This window comes from Microcaecilia unicolor, chromosome 7 (genome assembly GCF_901765095.1).
Source record: "Microcaecilia unicolor chromosome 7, aMicUni1.1, whole genome shotgun sequence".
NCBI lineage: Eukaryota > Metazoa > Chordata > Amphibia > Gymnophiona > Siphonopidae > Microcaecilia > Microcaecilia unicolor.
The window spans coordinates 277711197-277734295 of NC_044037.1; the positions used below are offsets into that span (position 1 = coordinate 277711197).

Sequence of the window (23099 nt, forward strand, 5' to 3'; positions counted from 1 at the left end):
TTTCTGGGGAGGGGGGGTTTCATGATAGCATTGTGCTTATTATTTCAATCAGTTTTTTCTGTACAAGTTTAGCTTCATTTGTCTTTATTTGAAATTTCATAAATAAAACATTTTCTAAAAATTTAATAATCTTATCAATGGGGTGGAGCTAGGGTGGGGCTAGGGCGGGGCAGGGCTAGGATGGGGCCCCACCACATTGGTCTGCACAGGGCCCCGCACTTGCTAAGACCGGCCCTGCCTAATGCGTTAGTGCTCTGGCAATGCGCCACAGCCACCAACAGGCGATGTTTGACAAAGCCTGCCTGCTCTGCGCCTGCTAATGGTGGGAGTATTACTGCCAGTCTGTCTACTAAAATCCTAGCCAAGATCTTGAGATCTACGTTAAGAAGGGAAATAGGACGCTAAGAAGCAGCCTGATCCCCGGATTTCCCTGGCTTCGGTATCAGTGAGATCAGAGCTACATTAGAAAGAGACGGGAACTTCTGATCATCTACTACCTGATCACAAAAAGCAGTAAGTGGCCCCAAGAAAGAGGGAGGTAACATCTTATAAAATTTCTCTGGAAACCCGTCTGGACTCGGGGCTGAGTGGGAAGCCAGGGATTTTATTACAGTTTGAAGTTCCTGGCCGGTTATGGGGGCATTAAGATCTTGCAATTCCTGCAAAGTTATTTTCGGGAGTACCACTCGCTCCATGTACTGATGTAATGAGGCCTGGGAGATATATGGGGCCGTCTCATAGAGTTTAGCAAAATGTTGGGTAAATACTTGTGCTATTTCCTCACTTTTGTTTCAGACACACCCATGTCCATCTACAATAGCAGTTATGGCTCTTCGGGCCCCCCATGATTTAACTAAACGGGCTAACAGAGCACCAGTCCTGTCTCTAAAACGCTGCAGATTGTATTTGTGATAGAGTAGGGAGCGCGTGGCATGATCATTTAATAAGGAGTTAAGCGTTATCTGTGTGATGTGTAACTGCTCTCTAGTTTTTGCATTTGGCATGTGAATAAATTTCTCTTTATCTTTCCTTAGTAAGTTCAATATAGCCTTAGAGAACCTCTTATTTCGGGCGTGTACGAACGCTATTATATCTCCTCTCAGTACCGCTTTGACTGTCATCCAAAATAACGTGGGGCTTTCTAAGTGTTGCTCATTAAATTTCACAAAGTCCTCCCATTTTTGTTGAAGATATGTGAGAAAATCTTTGTTCTGATATAGGTAAGCTGGAAATCGCCATCCCGCTCCCTTTTGATAATATTCTGGGGTCTCCAAATCTATCCAGGCTATGGAATGATCTGAGATTTCTTCAGGGCCTATACCTGCTGAAAGTACCCATGGGAAAGCGATTCAGTCCACCAGTATTTAATCTATTCAAGAAAATGTACCATGAGCTATAGATAAATGTGTATAGTCTCTCTCGCCTGGGTGGAGGGCTCGCCAGGCGTCTACAAGGTTAAGCGAGCACATGAAAGAGGTAAGTGCTCTAGATCTGGGCCCCCCCTGGGGAGCAACCCTGGTGGTCAAACAATCCAAGGCTGGCTCCGAGACCAAATTAAAATCTCCCATAACCAACAACTTTAACGATGAGTATGAGGAGCAGAGCTGTATCAACGTTTGATAGAACAACGGATCATATTGGTTGGGGCCATAGAGGGTCAGTACTAGGAATTCTCTGTTTTGCAGCCAAAGATAAAGTAGGACATACCTGTCCTGAGAATCTCTTGCTATCAACTCTGCCTTCGCTGCAATCCCTTTTCTAATTAGGATAGCCACTCCTCTTTTATGGCTTGTGGAGGAGGCCGAAAAAACCTCCCCCACCCAGAAGCGCTTCAATTTCTGGTGCTCCTCCTGTGAAAGGCGGGTCTCCTGGAGGCATGCTATGTCTGCTTTATGCTTCTGCAAAGCTGACAAAATTTTAGCTCGTTTTATCGGGCTGGTTATTCCTCCAACATTCCAAGAAACAAAACGGGTGGATTTTACACTCATAGCACATTCAAAAATTCTGGGAACATACAACACTTTTTATAAATTGGTTCCGAGCGCCCAGCCCCGCCCCGAACCCTCCCAGCTGTTCAGAAGCCCCTGCAGAAAACCCCAGCAAACTTGTTACCTTGGGTACTAACCTTTGTTCCAGACAAAGAAGCAAACTGACCCTTATTGCCCTCCAGCAGTTCCAGCCCATAAATCAACAACACAACCATCCAAAACCCCACTCCACCCCTCCCAACCAAACATCCCCCTTCTCCCCCCAAACCATCCCTAACCCCTTTCAACCCTGAGAGTCCCTGGCTCCAAGGAGCAGGAGACTGGAGATCTTGTGTGACAGGCCCCCCCGCGCCCGACCCACCCCCGACCACATATATCCACAGGGCTACTTGGTACTGTCCTAAAGGAGCAAAAATTAGCTGTATCACCTAATAACATTTGTATAAACACATATAACTTCAAACCGGAGTAATACAAGCACCTTAGAACCAAGAGTAGAGTCAGAACAATCTTCATGTAATACCCCCTTGTATAAGCTGCTTGTCCTTCACAAACGTTTCAGCTCCTTGAATAGTTCCAAAGGTCTGCCAACTGCCCTGGTGGAAAATTTTTAACTGTGCTGGAAAAACAAGCATAAATCATTATTTGCCTTGCAGAATGGATGAAATAAGCGCTGGTGCTCCTGAAGCGCCATTGAATAATCTTGAAAAATTCTAATTGGCATTCCTTCGAAAAGTAATTCATTTTGCTTTTGTTTAAAGCGCCGTAGGATTTCCAGTTTATGAATAAAGTTATGAACTTTAAGAATTACCACTCGTGGGCGGGCTCCTTGGTTTTGCTTACGACCAAGCCTGTGCGCCCTCTCCAAACACAAGGGGCCCACGCTGTCAGATAGTGCAAATTTTGCTGCCAACCATCGTTCCAATACTGCTGATTAGTTTTGTTCCAGTATGGTTTCGGGTAACCCAATAATGCGAAGATTCGACCTAAGAGACCTATTTTCCAGATCATCCAAGTGTTGTGCTTGGTCTTTTAGTTGATTAAGCAACATCTGCATTTGAGTAGCCAGATTTCTTTCAGTGTCTTCCACTGCCGACACTCGCTGTTCCAGCTCATCTGTCCGGCGTGTCGTATCCTCTATTGTTGCCTCTAAGTTGGTAAGCTGCTCTGAAAGATGTGTAAGTTGGGGCTCCAATGCAGTCTTAACTGCTTCAGTTATTTGATGCAGCTGGGGCAGCGTGAACAGAGGCGGTGCCGCCGCCGGGCTGGACGCCATCTTGGATTCACCAGCCCCGCGGAACATCTCCGACTCCTTCTTTGTCATTTTCCCCGGCATCACCGCGTCTGCCTGTATCACAAACAGGTCCATATATGCAGTACGCCCTCATTCTTTTGGTATTAACTTCCCAAGAAGTCAAATGTGGTTGGGTAGGGCCGAGCAGGAGGAAGGGCCCTGGAAGAGAGCTCTCGCACGTCTGCTCTCCTCAGCTCATCACATGATCTCCACCCCTTATTTTTTAAACAGAACACTTTTGTAAAATATTATATAATTTGATTATTTTACTATATTGTAACCTAGGTCCTAACATTTGTTCCGAGTTCTGTCCTCCCTTTATTATCACTTTGTAAACTGCCTACATATTTTGTGATAGGCGGTATATCAAATAAAGATGAACTATTTAAAAAATTGCACAATTCACAGTTACCCAAAATTCAAGACAAAACAATATAATTCCAGCTAAAATTATCAGCTCCTTTGTTTCTTATCCATTCATATGTTCAAATTTGCAACTATCCCAGGTGTATTAAATGTACATTTAAAATAGCAGAAGCAGAAAGTGACAAACAATGCAATCTTCCCAACTTTTACACCAAAAGGTTCTGATAACCTAATTACAAGGAGGCAAAACTAAGTCAGTATGTTTTTCGACATACCTTTACAAGTTTTCTTTTTTCTGGAAGTAAACTAAAAAGAGAAAGGAAATAATTAATTACTTATAGTAGAAATATATCTAAATACTTTTTTTTTCAAAGTTCTGAAATATAAGCTTGTACATACTTTTCAACACTTGTATCGTATATAGTCTTCACTCTTAACTGTGAGTCAACATTTTGCTCGGAAAAATGATTTGGACTGAGATGAACTTTGTAGGATATCTAGTAGGAAAAAAAAGTTGTAAATATTAGATATTTAAGGGATGGAGCAGTAGCTTAATAAAGCAAGGAAACCAGCTTTTCTACCTGGCCAGATGTACGCCGTCTTTAAAAACTGGCGAAAGAGAGGAATTATGTATTTGCTGCAGGTGGTGACCCGGGAAGGATGTATGAGGTCATTTGCAGACTTGCAACAGGAATTCAACATCCCAAATAAAGACAAATTTTATTATATGCAGCTGAGCCATTACGTATCCACTCTGCCATGGACTTCTCTTACGGAGGACATTCAGGAAGAATTATCATCAGTTTTTTCATTAGGATCGCAACAAAGAGTGCCCATGTCGTTCCATCACCGGCAGATACGAGAGACAACACCGGAATTGGAATTCCACAAATTGGCACAACGGTGGTCCACGGATTTACAAACACCGGTACAAGAGACACTGCTAAAAAAGCATTTACTGGAGATTAGAAAAACTACAAATTGGTCCTCACATTGGGAAATGCAGTATAAAATGGCCTTGCGCATATATATACCACCAAGACGGGCGTTCCATATGGGACTCTCTCCTTGGGGGGAATGCCCAAAATGTGGACAGAGTGGAGCAACATTGGGCCACATGTTCTGGACATGCGCAGGTATCCAGAACTTTTGGACATTGATAACAACAAATGTTTCCAGCATGTGGGGGCAGACTTGGAGGAAGGACCCGGCCATGTTGTTCGGAAGCTTGGACCTTGGATTACCATTAAAGAAAGGCTATAAAGCATTTGTGAAGAGATCGGTAATAATTGGAAAACAAGTCATTTTGGCGGAATGGTTAACAAACAGATACCCAACGAAACAACAATGGCGCACACGCATGCTGGTTTTGGTGCGCATGGAGAGACTAGGTGCAACACCACTTGACTCTGAACAAGGGAAAAAATTTCAACAAAGGTGGAGCCCTTTTTGGGACACACTGACCCCAACGGCCAGAAGTTATTTACTGAATATTTGACTGAAATGTTGACTGTGATTACCGCAGGAAGAGAACTTATAATGCAGAGAGAAGGGAAGGGGGAGGGGTGGGTAGTTGAGCTGTTACGAAGCAAAGGAAAAAGGGAGTTAGAGAATTGAACCATCTTCTGAAAAGAAAAGCATATTGTACAATGATGTTAGAAATCTAACTACTGTTAAAGTTACATAATCTAGGCGGGTAACCTGATGTTATTTAACTGGTTGGAATAGGGGGGGGAGGGGGGGGGGAAGTTGATGAAGTGTTATTATTGCTTAACCAGGAAAGATATGTTATAAAAAGATTATGAACATCGAATGTTAATTGGTTAATGTGTTACACCTTGAATAAAAACTATTGAAACATAAAGCAAGGAAACCTGGGTTCAAATCCTGATCATGATTGTTACGACTTTGAATGAGTCACTTCATCACCTATTGCTTCATTACAAATTTAAGCCCCTATTTACCAAGTATTTTTAACACAGGCACAATAAGGGCAATTCTATAACTGAATGTAGAGCTAGAGAATGACACAGGAGTGGGTAAATGCAGTAAAACCGCGGGAATGGAAAACACAAGGCAAACGAGAAGGGCTCAGATGACATCACCAGCTTGGCTTTCACCACTCTACAGTGACCCCACAGGTCACTGGCTGGAACTGCAGGTAAAACTAATGGGTCTAGATGGAATAGGACACTGACGAGAAAGGCATGGACGTCGACAACCGTGACAATATATTTGACATTATCTCTTTCAATATTTGCTTTTTTCATAAAACATGGGAACATAAGAATTGCAAAACAAAACAACAACAAAAATTGGAGAGAGGATAGGATCTGTGATGTCTGCCCTTCAGTTCTACACCAATTGGGACTCGAAAAATTCAAAATCAGGATACTTATTTTAGGGTCCTTTTACTAAGCTGCAGCAAAATGTGGTCTTAGCATGTCCTTTCATGGGTTTTTCTTATGCGCTAGGGCTATTTTTACCAAGCTGTAAAAATGGCCTTTTTGTATTCATGGCTAATACACCAATGTTGCTGTTAGCGAGAAGCAATTAAAAAACTTTTATCACATGAGCACTTACCACCACCCATTTTGTAGGCGGTAAGGGCTCACCTGGCAATCCTCTGCTAATCAGTTACCATACAGTAATGTAGCTGAATTAACCGATTAGCACAGGACAGCCCCCTCTCTGCTCTGACACGCCTCCTCAAAAATTAGCACATGCTAATTTAGCACTCACCACAGGACCCCTGAGTGACCAGTGTGCTATTTTAAGCTGCATTACCACGGTACACCATTTTACCATTTTAAGGTGCATTAGACACATGTTAGCGCCTAACGTGGCTTATGAAAAGGACCCCTTCGAGTTTTACAAGTCCTAATCACTGCAGCAGCACTGTCAGTCAGTTTCAGTGACATCATCCACTAATCTCACAGCTCTTTAGAAGTTCAAACTACAGAAATTTAAGAAATCTGTGTTCTCAGGGTTAGAGAATACAAGAGGTGAGTTGGTTCGGCCTCCTTTTGGAACACTCTCAGTTTCTAGTTGTACAAGTGCTGTTTTTTGCCCTTTCAAATGCTTGTAAATAGGACACTCACATTGAGGGCTAAATTGCAGTTGTGATTACCTACTAAGTCATTATCATCTGTGTCTCTTATAGATTTCAAGCAAATTTGACCCTAACACAGGCTTATGTGCCTAAACTTGGCCAACTCAGGCTTTGTGGATTTACAAGGTGGCACTCTGGCGATTATGAACAGTTAAGCTCTTGAAAAAGCTCAGGCGAAACAGTGGCAGTCTCTTGAGCTACTCAGTGAAGATTCAGGCTGCCAGAGAAGTCAAGTTTGCGCTTAGAAAAAAACATTAAAAATTAAAAGTAAAAAGCTTGAGACGTACTGCCAGAAGAAAAAGTATTGAATAAAATAAAGTATTATTGGTATACAGAAACAGAGGTTTAAGATTGATGAACAAATAGCTCTCCTTACAAAAGCAATGTATAAGTTGTAAGCTGTAATTGGTAAACAGCATTGGTAGAACGAAAAAGATCTTTTTCCTCCTATTTTAATATAGCTTTAAAAAAATACAAAAAAAAAACCTTTAGGTAGACACCTATGCTATTTATAGTTTTAGGTTACTTCTTGCTAGTTTTGGTCTTGATAGTATATAAGTAAGCAAGAATTACAGCCTTTGTTTGAAATAGTAGGACTTTATTTTATATTAGCATATTAATAAAGATGTGCGTTTTTCTTAAAACATATCACTAAATATTTGCACTCTGCGATGGTGGTCCCTTTCTACTTTCATTGATGCTCTTTAGGTCAAGGCATCTCACTTGCTTTTGCCTTTACTGCAACCTGTCTATGGGGATTATCTGTTGGCCTTACTAAGATTACTTCAAAACGTTAATATAATTTTAGTTTGTCTTAATATCAGACAGGGTTTTTGAACATATTGTAATAGCTCTACTCTCGGAATGCTGGTCACTAATGGAATAAGTGATAACTTTTGCACTCATTAGAACTGCGAGATAATGAATTCTGAAAGCAAACGAGTTCGATTTTTGAAGTGAATTGAGACCATCTGCGTTGATCAGATGTCAGTTATTAGTTTGCTGGACAAAACAGAAATTTTTTTCTTTTTTCCAGACCCTGCTTATGTCATTCATTTTGTTATTTATTTATCATATTCTTTACATACTGTTTTTCAGTGGTATAATCAAAGCACTTTACATAGTGCCTGAATGCAATTTCTGTATCCTTACTGGGCTCAATCTAAGTTTTGTACCTGGGGCAATGGAGGGTTAAGTGACTTAACCAGGCTAACAAGAAGTCACAGTGAGAATCAAACCCAGTTCCCCAGGTTCTCAGCCACTACACTAACCATTAGGCCACTCCTCCACTTGCTAAGCTTTATGTTATGCTATGCTGAGGTTTTAATTTAATGTGTATTGTGTTCTACTGCAGATATGAATGCACCTGTCTAATCCACTTTGATCAATTTAAGTTGGGAAGGGTGAAACAGAAGTCACAGAGTAAGATTATGTTCCACACTTTTCCAGTCAAAGCTAAAAAACATGCTACGATAGGTGCAATATCTTAAAGGTACACTAGTCAGGAATATATCTTAAACATACCAAAATATTAAGTTAGACAGAATACATCAGAGAAGTAGTGTCACATAAGGTACTGTAAGGGACAGCAATAAAGAAATAAGGCCCTATAAGGAGAGCAGTAGGCAAAGCATATGGATGTAAATTTTAGGGTTCTGTTTACTAAGGTGCGTTAGTGTTTTTAGCGTGCCTATACTTAGCGTGCGCTAACCTATAGGGATATTATAGGCACATACATGATTAACGCGCCTATAACACTGCTTAGTAAACAGGGACCTTAGTATGCTAAGATGATTACTCTGCAGGCTTTTAAAAGGAACATACACAAGCAACTTCCTGCAATACTATGAGCATGGTTTGAGAAATAGCTACGATAAAGACTTGCTGTAATTTTCTGGAAACAAGCAGATTAGAGGTTAGCCTGATGTTGGGTTTCAAACAGCTGCTGCTGAAACACAGCATGCTTTTTGTCTGGTGGTTATCTATTTATTTGGATTTAGCTCATATCTTTTTCAGTAGTAGTTCAAGGTATGTTACATTCAAGTACACTAGGTAATTTCCCTGTCCTTGGAGAGCTTACAATCTGTTTGTCGCAGAGGCAATGAAGGGTTAAGTGGCCAAAATCACAAGGAGCAGCACTGGGTTTTAAACTGGGCTTCCCTGGTAGTTGGTCAGGTACTCTAACCCGTTAGGTAGGATAGTGCACAGCTGCTTAGGGACTTGAAAGTCAGAATCAAGATTCTGAACAGCAATCCTGTTTTGTCTTGAAAGCTCACACAGATCAGGTCATCTTTGGGTAATTATCCGCCACCAAGGAGGTTTAATAAACAGGAGTGGAAGTGAGCCTATATCTAGTCCACCGTAAGCAAGGAAGCCAATTAGGACAATCTAAGTTACCCCTTTCCAGCGCAGCCGTCATCCCCATTCACTCAAAACAAAGCAAGCAAACCTATGAGCCACTGCATCCACATTGTCATTTTTTTTTTATATAGTTGGTGAAGCTGTAACAAGTCTAAAGCTGTTTCAATTGGAAAGGCAGTGTCTTAAAAGGTAGAGGACAAAAGTTTTGTTTTTTTCGTTTTACTTACTGAACAGCTTTTTAATTTATTTGAAAGCTACCTATATACAGATATAAATATCATGAAATAACAATTGCTTATCACTAAAACAGCATTAAAAATTATTATAGCTGGTAGAAACAGCAATTTTAACTCTGTATTTTGTGCTAATTTTTCTACTACTAAAAACTACCGTAAATACACTGTATAAAATACAGATGGCCAAATTTCAGTGAGGATATCCTGTTTCCTGCTAAATGTTGTTTTAATCTGCCTTGAGAAGACTGGTGTTATAAAAATGATGGAATATATTGAAATTAAATGGAAGTAAAATTAAACTCTCCTTTCATTGGGGAACATGGAATCACATCTTCATCTGTTTTGTAGAAGTTTACCTTTAGATACACAAATGGATTATTCTGTTGTTTGAGTATGTTTCAGGGACAAGTGGTTTATAAGTCAAAATAATAAAAATATTTTCTGTTAACAGATCTCTCATTTGTTGAAATGTAACTAAATTGGCTAGAAGCCCCTAATGCAGCCCATTGGTTTTCTTATATTTTGTTCTTGTGAAGATACTGTGCCAAAACTGGAAATACAGTGTGTCAGAACAATAGAATTCAGTAACATCCAAAACTTATTTTTTATGTTTTAATCATCTTTATTAAAAGCAAAACATGTGGTTGATAGCTTCATACAGAACAAGAAAAAACAGTAAACCATCCAACACGGCATAATAAAAACTTTTACAGAGAGCATACTCCAAGAACCCTTCCCCTCCCTCCCTTCCTTCCTGTAAGCCCACCTGTTGCCACCTGCCAAAATAACACAACAGATGTACAGATCAGTAGGACTCAAAGCATTTCAGAACAAGCACTGCCTCCATTGTATGCAAATCTCTCTCATGAATATTCATTGTCAATATCCTGACAAACCTGACTATCTTTGGGTAACTCCAGGACCTGGTTATTCTAACTACCATAAGAAGCAGACATGTAGGGGGCGAGGTTGCACTACTTGAACTAGAAGGACTTTTTATACTTGGACTTTGCATATACTTTTGTGTTTTAACCAAAGAATCAGAGTTCCTCTAATGAGCCTAAAATAAAAACCTTTACAGCTTGAACTTGTTAATAGTAAAACCTATTTGTTAACCAGCAGCTAGATAACAATTTGTAGTAGTCAGCAATTAAGGCTTGTAAGGGAGAGAGCTAGCTCTGTCAGTGCAGTCTCGTGATCAATACACAGAGGCTGTATTATGTGCTGGAACAATGCAATAAGTTACATTTTCTTGCAAAGTAACATTTTCTGTGAAACTGACGTATTCTTTCTCTGTGAGAACTACAGAACTACTAAACTGTACTGCGCATGTGCTTGTGTGATGTATGGCATGTGTTATGCGCATGATCACTAATGATGTATAAGAATGAGTGTCAGATGATGCTCGGGGCGCAGTATCCTGAGTCTGAACTTAGTACTGTGTCAGCTAGCTAATAAAAGTTGCATTGCTTTGGAAGTCAGCGTCTCGGCCTCCTGATTTATTTGCTGGACAGTCCGGTTACATTTGTCGAGCCAGCCAGGAGGTGGGGCCGAGGACGAGAATATTTCCTCCCCTCCCTGATAGTGGCACGGCTGAGCCGAGACTGACGATTCTCTCCAGCTGACCGGAGAGTGCGCACCGCTGAGTTCAGCGTCTGGCCACTGTGAGAGAACTGCGCAGGGCTGGGTAGCCTGCACAAAGGGTGCACGATCCTAGCAGGACAACTTTTTGGGTCTCCGGAGACTTTTGAATCCTGCAGCAAAATCAGGCGAGTATACTCGGGGTAGCAGCTGACCGACCCGGTAAAGGGTCGAAGAGGGGCTTGATCACCACCTTTGCCAGTGCCGAGTAGGGACTAGGTCCCGAAACCCACTAGGCTCCGGGCGGAGACGGGAGGACGGGTTTCCTGTGAGTGTGAAAGCAGAGTGATTGGCGCTGTGGTTTCAAGCCGGGTGACCGCGTCTTGGCCAGGGCGAGTGTTGAACCTTCTGTGTCTGGTGGAGTGGGACCCCTTACCCCTCTGCTATCCTTTACCCTCCTTCTGTCTGTCTACTATCCTTTGGCACCGTCGGATAGGATGGGCGGGGGTGGGTCTACACCTTTGGATTTAATGACTGAGCACTTTAGCGAAGTGTTCGACCAGAAACAATGTTCCAGAGCAGGGATGATACAGCGCTGTCAGTTTATGTGGCCTGGGTTAGGTCGGACTGTCGACTGGCCGCCAGAGGGCACCTTTGCGGTTCAGAACGTTGTTATATTTCAACATTTTTATTGATGACAGTTCATAATAAACATCTCCAGATATTATAAGTATACAGAGGTTCAAATAAGAAATTATACTCAGCTTATACAAACTTATATAGTCCATCATCAAAAAATTTTTTTTTTTAAACATTTTCCTCCCCTTCCCTCCCCTACCCTCTTTGCTAGATTCCACAGTGTTCATTGATATTTAAACGTTGTTATAGTTGATGGTAACCCCGGCTGTCCGGAGGATATCCCGTACATAGAGGGGTGGGCGGATGTGGTTCGGAACCCACCAGTATGGGCCCAAAGGAAGGTGGAGAAGGCAGCCTTAATGGTGGTGGCCCAGAGAAAAAGCCAGAGGCCCAAGTTGAAATCCAGATCCCAGTCCCTACCTACGGCAGTCGGGGGGGGGGGGGGGTGCTGATGGTTGCCGTGATTAGGCCCACCAGTTCAAAGAAGGCGGTCCCTGTCTTGGAGAAACCGGAGGAGGATCCAATGCCCAGTCCGGCGCCGCCCCCTAATAGCCCAATCTATCCGGACCTCACTTAATTAAGAAAGGGGGAGGGGACACTGGGCCTAAATCCCAGGGAGTGAATGCAGACAGCCCACCTTCACCTGATCAGACAGAGCCCCCAGTAGACCAAAAGCCCTCTAGGAAAAGCCAGAGAGTTCTCAAGGAACCCACCCGATACCCTGCCACGAGTCCAGTTATAGTTTCATCGGCTCGCCGAACCGTGGCCGACTTGTATCCCATCAGAGAAGCCATGGTACAATTACCAAATCCTGAGGATCCAGACCATCCGATTGCATCAGTTGTCTATAATTATGTTCCTTTCTCGAGTTCAGACCTCCTGAATTGGAAAAATCATGGGCCTACATATGAACAGAAACCTGAGCAGCTTATCGAATTAGTGGAGGGCATAATATTTAGCCACAATCCAACCTGGTCTGACTTGAGGCAACTGAGTTCCCATATATTAACTACTGAAGAACGCCGACAGTTGCAACAGAATATGGAAGAGGCAGTTCGGCAGGCACATCCGAATGAACCAGATTTGGCCAATCGTGTCGCTGCCCTGGTGCCCACTACCCAGCCCGAATGGAATCACCGAACTCCAGCAGGCTGAGAGTCCTTACGTCAATATCAGCAGGCCTATTTGGCAGCCTTGAAGAAGGGAAAGCGGAAAATTACCAATATGGGAAAGATTCATGACATAATACAAAAGAAGCATGAAAGCCCAGGTGATTTTCTGGAGCGGCTTATGGATGCATATCGAAAATATAGCCCGATAGACCCTGAAGACCCAGTCAACCGTCCGATGATAGTAATGAGTTTTGTTACCCAAGCAGCCCCAGACATTAGGAAAAAGCTGCAGAAGACCGAGGGGTTTGAGGGCATGAATATAAGTCAATTGAAGGCGATGGCCGATCGTGTTTTTGGATATCAAGATCAGGAGGAGAAAAGTGAGGCCCGAAGAGAAGCAAGCAGACAGATGCGTGAGAATGCTACTTTGTTAGCTGCTGCACTGGAAGAACACCGGGGACAAAGCAGAGGAGCGGCCACACCGGAAGAATGAAGGGGACAGTACAGGGGCAGGGGTCGGAAGTTTCCCTTAGGGAGGAACCAGTGTGCATACTGCAGGCAAGAAGGCCATTGGAAAGCGGAGTGTGGAGAAAGAGGGCGAGGCCGGGGACGCTCGGAGCAGCAGGAGTGGCAGATGGCAGTGGATGCTGTTCAGGCGCATACAGCATGAAGACACCGGGAGGGGAGAGTCCCCACTGACCCTCTGGTGGAAATTCGGGTGGGGACGCAACAAATGAGAGCCCTGTTGGACACAGGGGCCCAAAGATCTGTCATCACTACAGCAATAGCCCCCGAGACCAAGGAAACCATACCAATAGTAGGGGCGTCGGGTAAATCCCTCACTGCGCCTCTGTTGAAGGAACGTCAAGTCCAGATTGGAGGGAAAACAGTCTCTCACCAGTTTATACATATTCCTGGATGTCCCGTTCCTCTTATTGGACGGGACTTACTATGTAAATTGCAGGCCACCCTGAAATTTAAACCCACTGGGGAAGTTGAGGCCACTTTTGAAGAGCAGCCAGTATCCCTTATTTGTCCCGTCCAGGAAGAGTGGCGATTACATGCTCCTCTGGTTGTTACCACCGCTGCCAGTCGATACACAGAAGATACTGCATTTGCACAGCAGAGGAGGACTCTTATGGCGGGAGTACCTGGGGTCTGGGCAGAATTGAATCCCGGAGGACTGGCTGTAAACGCCACCCCTATCTGGATCGAATTAAAACCCAATGCTCAAATTGTTAACCAGGGCCAATACAGTGTACCTTATGCTGCTCGACATAGTATGCAATCGCATTTGCAGAAACTCCAACAGGGAGTCTTGAAACCTACCAGATCAGCCTGGAATACCCCATTACTGCCAGTCAAGAAGCCAGGGACCCCTGAGTACCGACCTGTGCAGGACCTGAGAAAAGTCAATAACCAAGTTGTGGATATAGTTGCTCTTGTACCTAACCCTTACTCCATTCTAGCCCAAGTGCCGGCCCAAACCAGGTGGTACAGTGTCATAGACTTAAAGGATGCTTTCTTCTCCATACCTCTTGCTGAGGAGAGCCAGCAGTTCTTTGCATTCACATGGGAGGACCTACAGACCGGAACTAAACAACAATTTACCTGGACCCGATTACTGCAAGGTTTCAAGAATTCGCCCACTCTGTTCGGGGAACAACTCGCCCATGATTTGAAGATGTATCAGACTATGGGCCTATTGTCCAGTATGTGGACGATCTGCTGATAGCCAGGGAAACATACACTGATTGTGTAGTGGCCACCTTTAATCTTCTGAAAACTCTGTAAGCGCAAGGATACCGAGCTAGTCAGAAAAAAGCGCAACTGTGTGAAATCGAGGTTGAGTACTTGGGATTTCGCCTCCGGGAAGGTATCCGGAGGCTCGGTATGCCCTGTACTCAAGCTATTTGTAACCAGCCCATACCAACAAACAAGAAGGAACTGCGGGCATTGTTGGGAGCAGCAGGTTACTGCCGAATATGGATCATCAATTTCGCTGTTTTGACCCAAGACCTGTATGCCAAACTGAAAGGACCTGAACCCGAGGCCCAACCCTTCCAGTGGGAAAAAACACGAATTGAAGGCCCTAGCAGATTTGAAGAAGGCCCTTGTATCCCCCCCCCCACCCCCCCCCCCCCCCCCCCCCCCCCAGCACTCGGACTCCCAGACGTAACAAAGCCTTTCCACCTGTTTGTAGATGAGAAGAAAAGTCTGGCACTTGGAGTACTAACGCAAACAGTCGGTACTTGGCAATGACCAGTAGCATACCTTTCTAAAGGCATGGACAATGTAGCAAAAGGTTGGCCGGGATGTCTACGGAGCATAGCTGCTGCTTGCTTGCTGATCAGAGAAGCCCATAAGCTCACCTTTGGCCAAACGCTACTCGTAACCACCCCACATACCATCCGGGGCCTATTAGAAAGCCATGGACCCCGTTGGATGACTAACTCCCGGTCAGTCAAGTATCAGGCCTTATTGTGTGAGAACCCAGAGGTACAGATTCAAGATACCACCAACTTAAACCCTGCCACTCTCTTACCAGCTCCCGAACCCAGGCTACACGATTGTGAAGAAGTGATGGGCACTGTCCATTCCAGCAGACCTGACCTTAAGGACCAGCTGTGGCAAGGGGGAGTTACACTATTTACAGACGGGAGTAGTCAGGTGATAGCAGGGGTTCGACGAGCAGGTTATGCTGTTGTGTCAGAAGACCACATAATAGAGGCAATGGCCTTACCACCTGGAACCTCTGCTCAGAAGGCTGAATTGATTGCCCTAACCAGAGCCCTTCAGTGGGCAGAAGAAAAGGAGGTTAACATTTACACTGACTCCAAATATGCTTTCTTAACCCTTCAGGTACATGGGGCATTGTATAAGGAAAGGGGATTCCTAACTGCAGAAGGAAAGGGGCTTGCACATGCTACTGAAATCTGTCGGTTGCTTGAAGCAGTATGGAAGCCACAGAAAGTGGCGGTGATGCACTGTAAAGCTCATACCAGCAGAATGGACCCTATTGCCAGGGGCAATCAGCGAGCAGATGATGCAGCGAAGGAGGCGAGCCAACTTCCTTATTCCTCTGATTCTGGGATGCTACTCCTAATCCATTTACCAACCGAGACGCCAACTTATGCTTCATCAGAGGAAGAATGGGCTCGACGGGAGGCACTGGAACTGCGTAAAGGGTGGTGGGTGATGCCAGATGGCCGAATATGGATACCTGAGACGTTGGCTTGGACTGTGGTCAAGGGAGCCCATAACCAGACCCACTTCGGCCAAGACGCCCTAGGTCGATTACTTGGAAAAACCTACTATATCAACAACCTGTTTCATTGGACCAAGAATGCTTCTAGTCAATGTACTATTGGTGCCCGGAATAACCCACGGATGGGGCCAGGCCCAGCTCCTGGTAACATCTTACGGGGCACCAGTCCTTTCCAAGTCTGTCAAATTGATTTTACGCACATGCCCCCAGCCAAGGGATATAAAGCTATCCTTGTAGCAGTATGTACGTATACTGGATGGATTGAAGCCATACCTACACGGACTGAAATGGCTAAAGAAGTCACCTCTTTACTTCTCCATCATCTTCTTCCAAGGTATGGGCTCCCCAAGCAGATCAACTCTGATAATGGTCCTGCCTTTACTAGCGAAGTAACTCAACAACTCAGCATGAGATTAGGCCTCGATTGGAAGTTGCATTGCTCGTGGAGACCGCAGAGTAGTGGGGCGGTAGAGAGGGCAAATAGATCCCTGAAGAATCAGTTAGCTAAGCTCTGTCAGGAAGCTAAAGCCAAGTGGCCTGATCTTTTGCCACTAGCCTTGCTACATCTCCGGTGTCTGCCCAGGACCACCGGTCTCACTCCTTATGAAATGATGTATGCTAGACCACCGCCCTTACCCTCATGTCCTACATCATTGCAAGTCCAAGGTGAGGGTACCCTTGTGCAGCAAATGAAAGGGTTACGGGAGGTAGTGCAGGAAATTCAGCAGTACACTGAGAGTGTAAGTCCACTAGTTTTGACTACCCCTGTACATCAGTTTCAGGTAGGGGATGAAGTATGGGTAAAGGAATGGGATGATGCTGATTGTTTAAAACCCAAGTGCAGGGGGCCTTCTCTCGTCATTCTAACCATCCCCACTGCTGTTAAAATTGCAGGAACTCCTATCTGGATACATTGGACCAGAGTGAAACCTGCTGCTGCATCGTCACCACAGGGAAAGTGGACTGCCCATTCGAACCCGAATCACCCTCTGCGGCTGACTCTAAAAAGGAGTCGATAATTGTGCTCCACACATATGTCCAGAAATACAGCGGCCACCGTATAGGGCTGATTCTGGAATAAGGAGAGTAACCCTTTAAATACTTTTTCCCCTGCCATCAGATGATAGTCACCCAATACCTAATATGGGGGGTCTTCCTCTTTAGCTACCCCTGCCCTTCAGTAGTCCACACCCAGACATGCCAGAGTTGTACATCCCCAGTTCGGAGTGGACCACATACAGGGGGTACTATGTTTGTCGCCCACACTTCCGTTCACAAAGACTGTTGGTTCGCCTCCCCCCCCCATCGCCTGCATAGAGGACAACAAGAAATATTGGATGGGTGATCTTAAGCCCCACGCATATAGGTTTGGCTCAGTGTGTTCAGGGGAGTGTCATACCTGTCCTAAAGGCAGAAAGAGGAATTGTGCCACTTATGCTGGACAGTGGGGCCTGTGACGGGGGAGGGAAACAGGACATGGTACAGGAATTATTAGTGAAGAAAGCTGTTGCGCGGGTCACCCGACCTGTCTCGCCCCTCGTTAAGGGAACCAACAGCAGTACTACTTCATATGAATCTGTCATCCACCTCACTTCTGATTTTGATGATGTTTTTAAGCAAGGGAAAAATTTGTTTATTGATCTGACTTCCCGAATAGGCCAGGCACTTAATGTTACCAACTGTTGGATTTGTGGGGGAGCCCTGATGGGAGAATCCCGGCCCTGGCGAGGTTCCCCCATGACTCCGGAACAATTAGCGGCCTGGAATTGGACTAGACGCCCTTCATATGCACAGCGAACAGGACAATGGACCCTTAGCTCCCTGGTGATAGGCCATGAATGTATTTCCCGATATCCTGATGGCAATTTCACTAGCCCTGTGGGAGAAAATCCACGTATATCCATCCTTACTGTTAATGGTTCCCAGGTACAATACTGGACGGCAGCTGTCACATGGTACCCCAGTTCAGTAGCCAACAAATCATGTTTACCTTATAACTTTACCGGTACTATACAACTCTTTAATTGTTCTGGAACTAACCCCTTTCAAGGAGTATCTCAGTTGAGAGGACGCTGGAATAACCCAGGTCACCGGGGTGCTCGACATTGGCAAGCACCTGATGGGTTATTCTGGATATGTGGGCACAATGCGTATGCCCGATTGCCAGGTACCTGGTCAGGCTCTTGCACTATTGGGTTAATCTATCCAGGCTTCTTCTTATTGCCTCACTCTGCGGCTGCAGATTTAGGTACACCATTGTATGATGATTTGAGTCATCATTCCCGTAGGTCTTTTCCCATATGAGGGGAGCAGAAGTGGGGATCTGATGAGTGGCCTCCAGAACGGATCATAGAGACGTATGGACCCGCCACGTGGGCCCAGGATGGGTCCTGGGGGTATCGAACCCCTATTTATATGTTGAACCATATCATATGTTTACAGGCAATAGTAGAAGTCATTACCAATCATACAGCTGAAGCTCTTGAGCTCATTGCTAAGCAACAAACCCAAATGCGAACTGCCATATATCAAAATCGTCTGGTGTTAGATTACCTTCTTGCGGAAGAAGGTGGGGTTTGTGGGAAGTGGAATACTTCCAATTGCTGCTTGAAAATTGATGATACTGGAGCTGCAGTAACGAATATAGCTACTGACATTCGAAAGCTTGCACATGTTCCCGTCCAGAGATGGACATCTATACTGGGTGATAGTTGGTGGAACTCCATCTATGGGGGTACTTGGTGGAAGAAATTAATATTTTTCGGGGCATGTCTGTTTGGAGGACTCATCTTTTTACCTTGTTTAATACCCTGCTTTTTGTCCTTTGCCCGCCGAGCAATGGAGCGTATTGCTGACCAAAGGGCGGCACTACACCTTATGTCCTCCATTACCTTCAGCGGATTTCGATCATGAGTCATATGTGGATGAACTGTATGTGAATTAACCATAAATTAAGTTTCAAGTGCTAACCTCTCTGTCTCATTACAGGTGCCTCAAATAACCATCATGGGACCAAGCAGAACAACTCCTGTCCCGATTGTACATACCAATTAGGGACACCGGGCCAACTACACCTTTCCTGGCAAAGACCGGCTACAAAGGGGGGAGAGTCCAATAGGGGCCCTTTCGTCTCAACCCCGGTGAAGACCAAGGGAGGAGTTTTAGGGCCACACATTGATGAACTTAACCTTCACTCGCAACTATCTGTTATTTGGGACATTCAGACCTCTGGACTTCAATCTTTTACCTTCCTCCACACTAACCATCTTGGACTTGGCTGTGATACTTTTCACTTAGACAATTGATAAAGTATCAAAGGGGGGATTGTAGGGGGCGAGGTTGCACTACTTGAACTAGAAGGACTTTTTATACTTGGACTTTGCATATACTTTTGTGTTTTAACCAAAGAATCAGAGTTCCTCTAATGAGCCTAAACTAAAAACCTTTACAGCTTGAACTTGTTAATAGTAAAACCTATTTGTTAACCAGCAGCTAGATAACAATTTGTAGTAGTCAGCAATTAAGGCTTGTAAGGGAGACAGCTAGCTCTGTCAGTGCAGTCTCGTGATCAATACACAGAGGCTGTATTATGTGCTGGAACAATGCAATAAGTTACATTTTCTTGCAAAGTAACATTTTCTCCCAGTTTGGCCCCCCCCCCCCCGAGTTGCAGGTGGCCAGCGAAAAAGGAGACCCCACAGCGTTACTGTGCAGGATGCTGAGCTCTGGCTGTGCTTCAAGGAACTGATGTCTGTTTTAGTGGCCTATTACCATGAGAAAAAAATGTCTGCACGAATATAAAACGTGCTATTGTCCCTGTAACCAGCCCCTCCAACTGACCACTGATTAAGATTTATAACAAATTACTACTCTACCTATGAAGTTATTCTGTTATTATATTTCCTCTGTGTTCATCCGTATGCTGCACAAACTGGCATGTTTGAAAATATTAGTGAGATGAAATAAAAATGCTACCAACAGTAAAGAACAACAAGGTCGATGCAGCGGCTCATAGGTTTGCTTGCTTTGTTTTGAGTGAACGGGGATGACAGCTGCGCTGCGAAGGGGATCTAATTGGTTTCAGCGTTCTGACGTCACTTCATCTCCTGTCTAACAAACCTTGTTTCTCCAAAGACAAGCAGGCCAATATTCTCACTGATGGGTGACGTCACGTCGGCCCGGAGGACTTTCCAGCAAAGTCCATGACAAAGTCTAAAATGTCCCCCGTCGCGCGGGCGGATGCAGTGCGCATGCGCGCGTCCACTTTCCCGCCCGCCGCGCGGGCACATTCCTCAGTTTTTTCTTCTCCGCGTCTGAGGTGACACGGAGCTCGACGATCTCGTCTTCGTGTTCCTCCTGTGCCCGGAGGTGAAGAAAGAAGAAAAAAGCGAAGTAGCCTTTTTTTGTTATCTTAGATTGTTTTCGTTTATTAAGTTTCCTGTATTTTAGTCTGCGATTTATTTAAATCGCTCGGTCGGGTATTTTTTCCCGTCTTTTTCTTTTGTTTTTCTGTGTCATTATTTTTCTAGACACAATCGCGTCTTTTGATTTGGCAGGGACAATTTTTCCCGAGATGTCAACGAAGACGCCCAGCGGCTTCAAGCCTTGTGCCCGCTGCCATCGGGCCATCTCTGGCACTGATACACACTCGTGGTGTATTCAGTGCCTTGGGCCGGACCACCGCTCGGAGAGTTGTAAATTGTGTCTCGCCATGAAGAAGCGGACACTGCTCTCTCGAGACGCCCAGAGAGAGAAGATTTTTGGGCCCGGTGCTTCGGCATCGGCGCCATCGACGTCGTCTAAGTCGGCGCCCTCCAAACCGGCGCCGGGCAAGTCGGTGCCGGTGAAGTCGGTGCCGTCGAGGATGATGTCTTCGAGGCCGACGTCGTCGAAGTCGAAGGAGGCGTCGGCACCGGGAGACAGGGGACAGGCTGCCTTTAGACCCATGCACGCTGGGAGCAGTGATGCATCGAGTGGGTCTCCACCCGCCTCGGCGCCTCCTGCTGTGCAGGCCCCCCGGGACCGTCCTGCGTCGGACCCGGCCCCGAGGAGACGTGTGGATTCCACGTCCTCCTCTCCGGTGCCGAGGAGTCTCGATGACATGCGTCGGGCGAAGGCCAAGAAGCATCGTCGTCGATCTCCTTCGAGACACGGCACCGGGAGCTCCGGGTCATCGATGCACTCGATACCCGAGAAGCGTCGGTGCCGAGAGGATCGCTCTCCCTCTATTACTGAGGTTCCGACGCGTGGGGTCGCTGGCAGCCGAGTCCCCACTCCCCAACCTCAGCAGACTTTGCCTCTGGCACCTCAACCGACCCCGCAGCCTTTTCCGACTCCAGCTCTGGATGAGAGTATGCAGGCCATGTTCCCTTTTTTCTTGAACATGATGCAGCAGTGGCAGTCGGCATCGAGGTTGTCGGTGCCGACGGCGTCGACGGGGCCGGTGTCGATGCTTTCAGAGGCACCGGTGCCGACGGCGTCGAAGGTGTCGACATTGCCGATGCCGGATGTTCCTGCATCAGGCCTTCAGCCTGTGGTGAGGTCTGTCTCACCGGTGCCGTCTCCGGTGCCGGTGCCTTTGTCCTCCCAAGTTGACTCTCCCGTGGCATCGGAGCAGGAAGCTTCCCCGGAGCCTCAGGGACCATCAACTTCTCGGCACCATAGAGGCCATCGAGCCTCTTTGTCGAGACGGGCTCAGATTCGGGCGGCTCTGTCTGAGCTTTTAGCCCCATCTGATGGTACCTCATCCGAGGATGATGAAGGAATGCATGGGGAGTTCTCTGGCGAGGATTCTCAAGGCATTCCATCTGACTCCACTCCCTCGCCACAAAGGCAGCTGTCTCCTCCCGAGAGCTTGTCTTTTTCATCTTTTGTTCGGGAGATGTCTGAGGCCATCCCCTTCCCCGTGGAATTTGTGGACGAGCCCAGAGCCAAAATGCTTGAGGTTCTGGACTATCCATCTCCACCTTCATCTTCTGCCACAGTTCCTTTTCATGAGACTCTTAAGGAACTTATGCTAAGGAACTGGGAGAACCCTTTTTCAAGTCCAACCGTCCCTAAAAAAGCTGAGTCCCAATATAGGATCCACGGGGAACCCAGTCTCATGCAGACCCAATTGCCTCATGATTCAGCGGTGGTGGATTCTGCCCTCAGAAGAGCCAAGAGTTCCAGAAATTTCTCCTCGGCGCCCCCGGGGCGAGAAAATGCAACTCTGGACTCTTTTGGGAGGAAGGCGTATCAGGCTGGTCTGCTCGCTTCCAAAATCCAGTCTTACCAACTCTTCACGAGTGTGCATTTACGGAACTCTCTGAGGCAACTTGAGAGTTTAGTAGATACACTCCCTGAGGAGAAAGCTGAACCCTTTCGCCAAGTGATCAGGCAGCAGAAGGCGTGTCGCAAGTTCCTGTCTAGGGGCATTTTTGACACTTGCGATGTGACATCTCGCTTTTCCGCTCAAGGTATAGCGATGCGCAGGCTCTCATGGCTGCGTGCCTCTAACCTGGAGGAAAGAACTCAGTGGAAAATAGCAGATATCCCATGCCGGGGGGATCACCTTTTTGGAGAGAAGGTTGAAGAGATGATTAATCATCTCTACCAGCGTGACAACGCTATGGATTCTCTCTCCCGCCGGGCGCCTTCTGCAACCACTTCCACTACTAGGAAGTTTTTTAAGGGAAGGAGAAGTGCTCCCTACGCTTCTAGAAATCGTAGGTACACTCCTTATTCCCGTCAGCCGGTTCAGGCTCGACCCCAGCCCGCTCGCTCTCGTCAGCAGCGGGCACCGAAGCAGCCCCCTGCAGCTCCCCAGCAAAAACCAGGGACGGGTTTTTGACTGGCTCCAGCAGAGCATAGCCGAAGTCAAAGTACCTGTGCCGAACGACCTGCCGGTCGGGGGGAGGTTAAAATTTTTTCACCAAAGGTGGCCTCTCGTAACCTCCGACCAGTGGGTTCTTCAAATAGTCCGGTGCGGGTACACCCTCAATTTGATTTCCAAACCCCCAAATTGCCCACCAGGAGCTCAGTCTTTCAGCTCCTACCACAAGCAGATACTTGCAGAGGAACTCTCCGCCCTTCTCAGCGCCAATGCGGTCGAGCCCGTACCACCAGGGCAAGAAGGGCTGGGATTCTATTCCAGGTATTTC

At 45.9% G+C, this 23099-nt stretch overlaps 1 protein-coding gene across 1 annotated transcript in view; it reads right to left on the reverse strand.

The window, feature by feature from the left end:
* Nucleotides 1-23099, reverse strand: part of LOC115474371 (leishmanolysin-like peptidase) — a 124741-nt gene that overhangs the window by 98088 nt on the left and 3554 nt on the right. The window contains exons 2-3 of the mRNA XM_030209818.1: nt 4048-4145; nt 3924-3954 (exon numbers count right to left, since the gene is read on the reverse strand). Coding sequence (XP_030065678.1) covers nt 3924-3954; nt 4048-4145 — 129 coding nt within the window. The remainder of the gene's footprint in view (nt 1-3923; nt 3955-4047; nt 4146-23099) is intronic.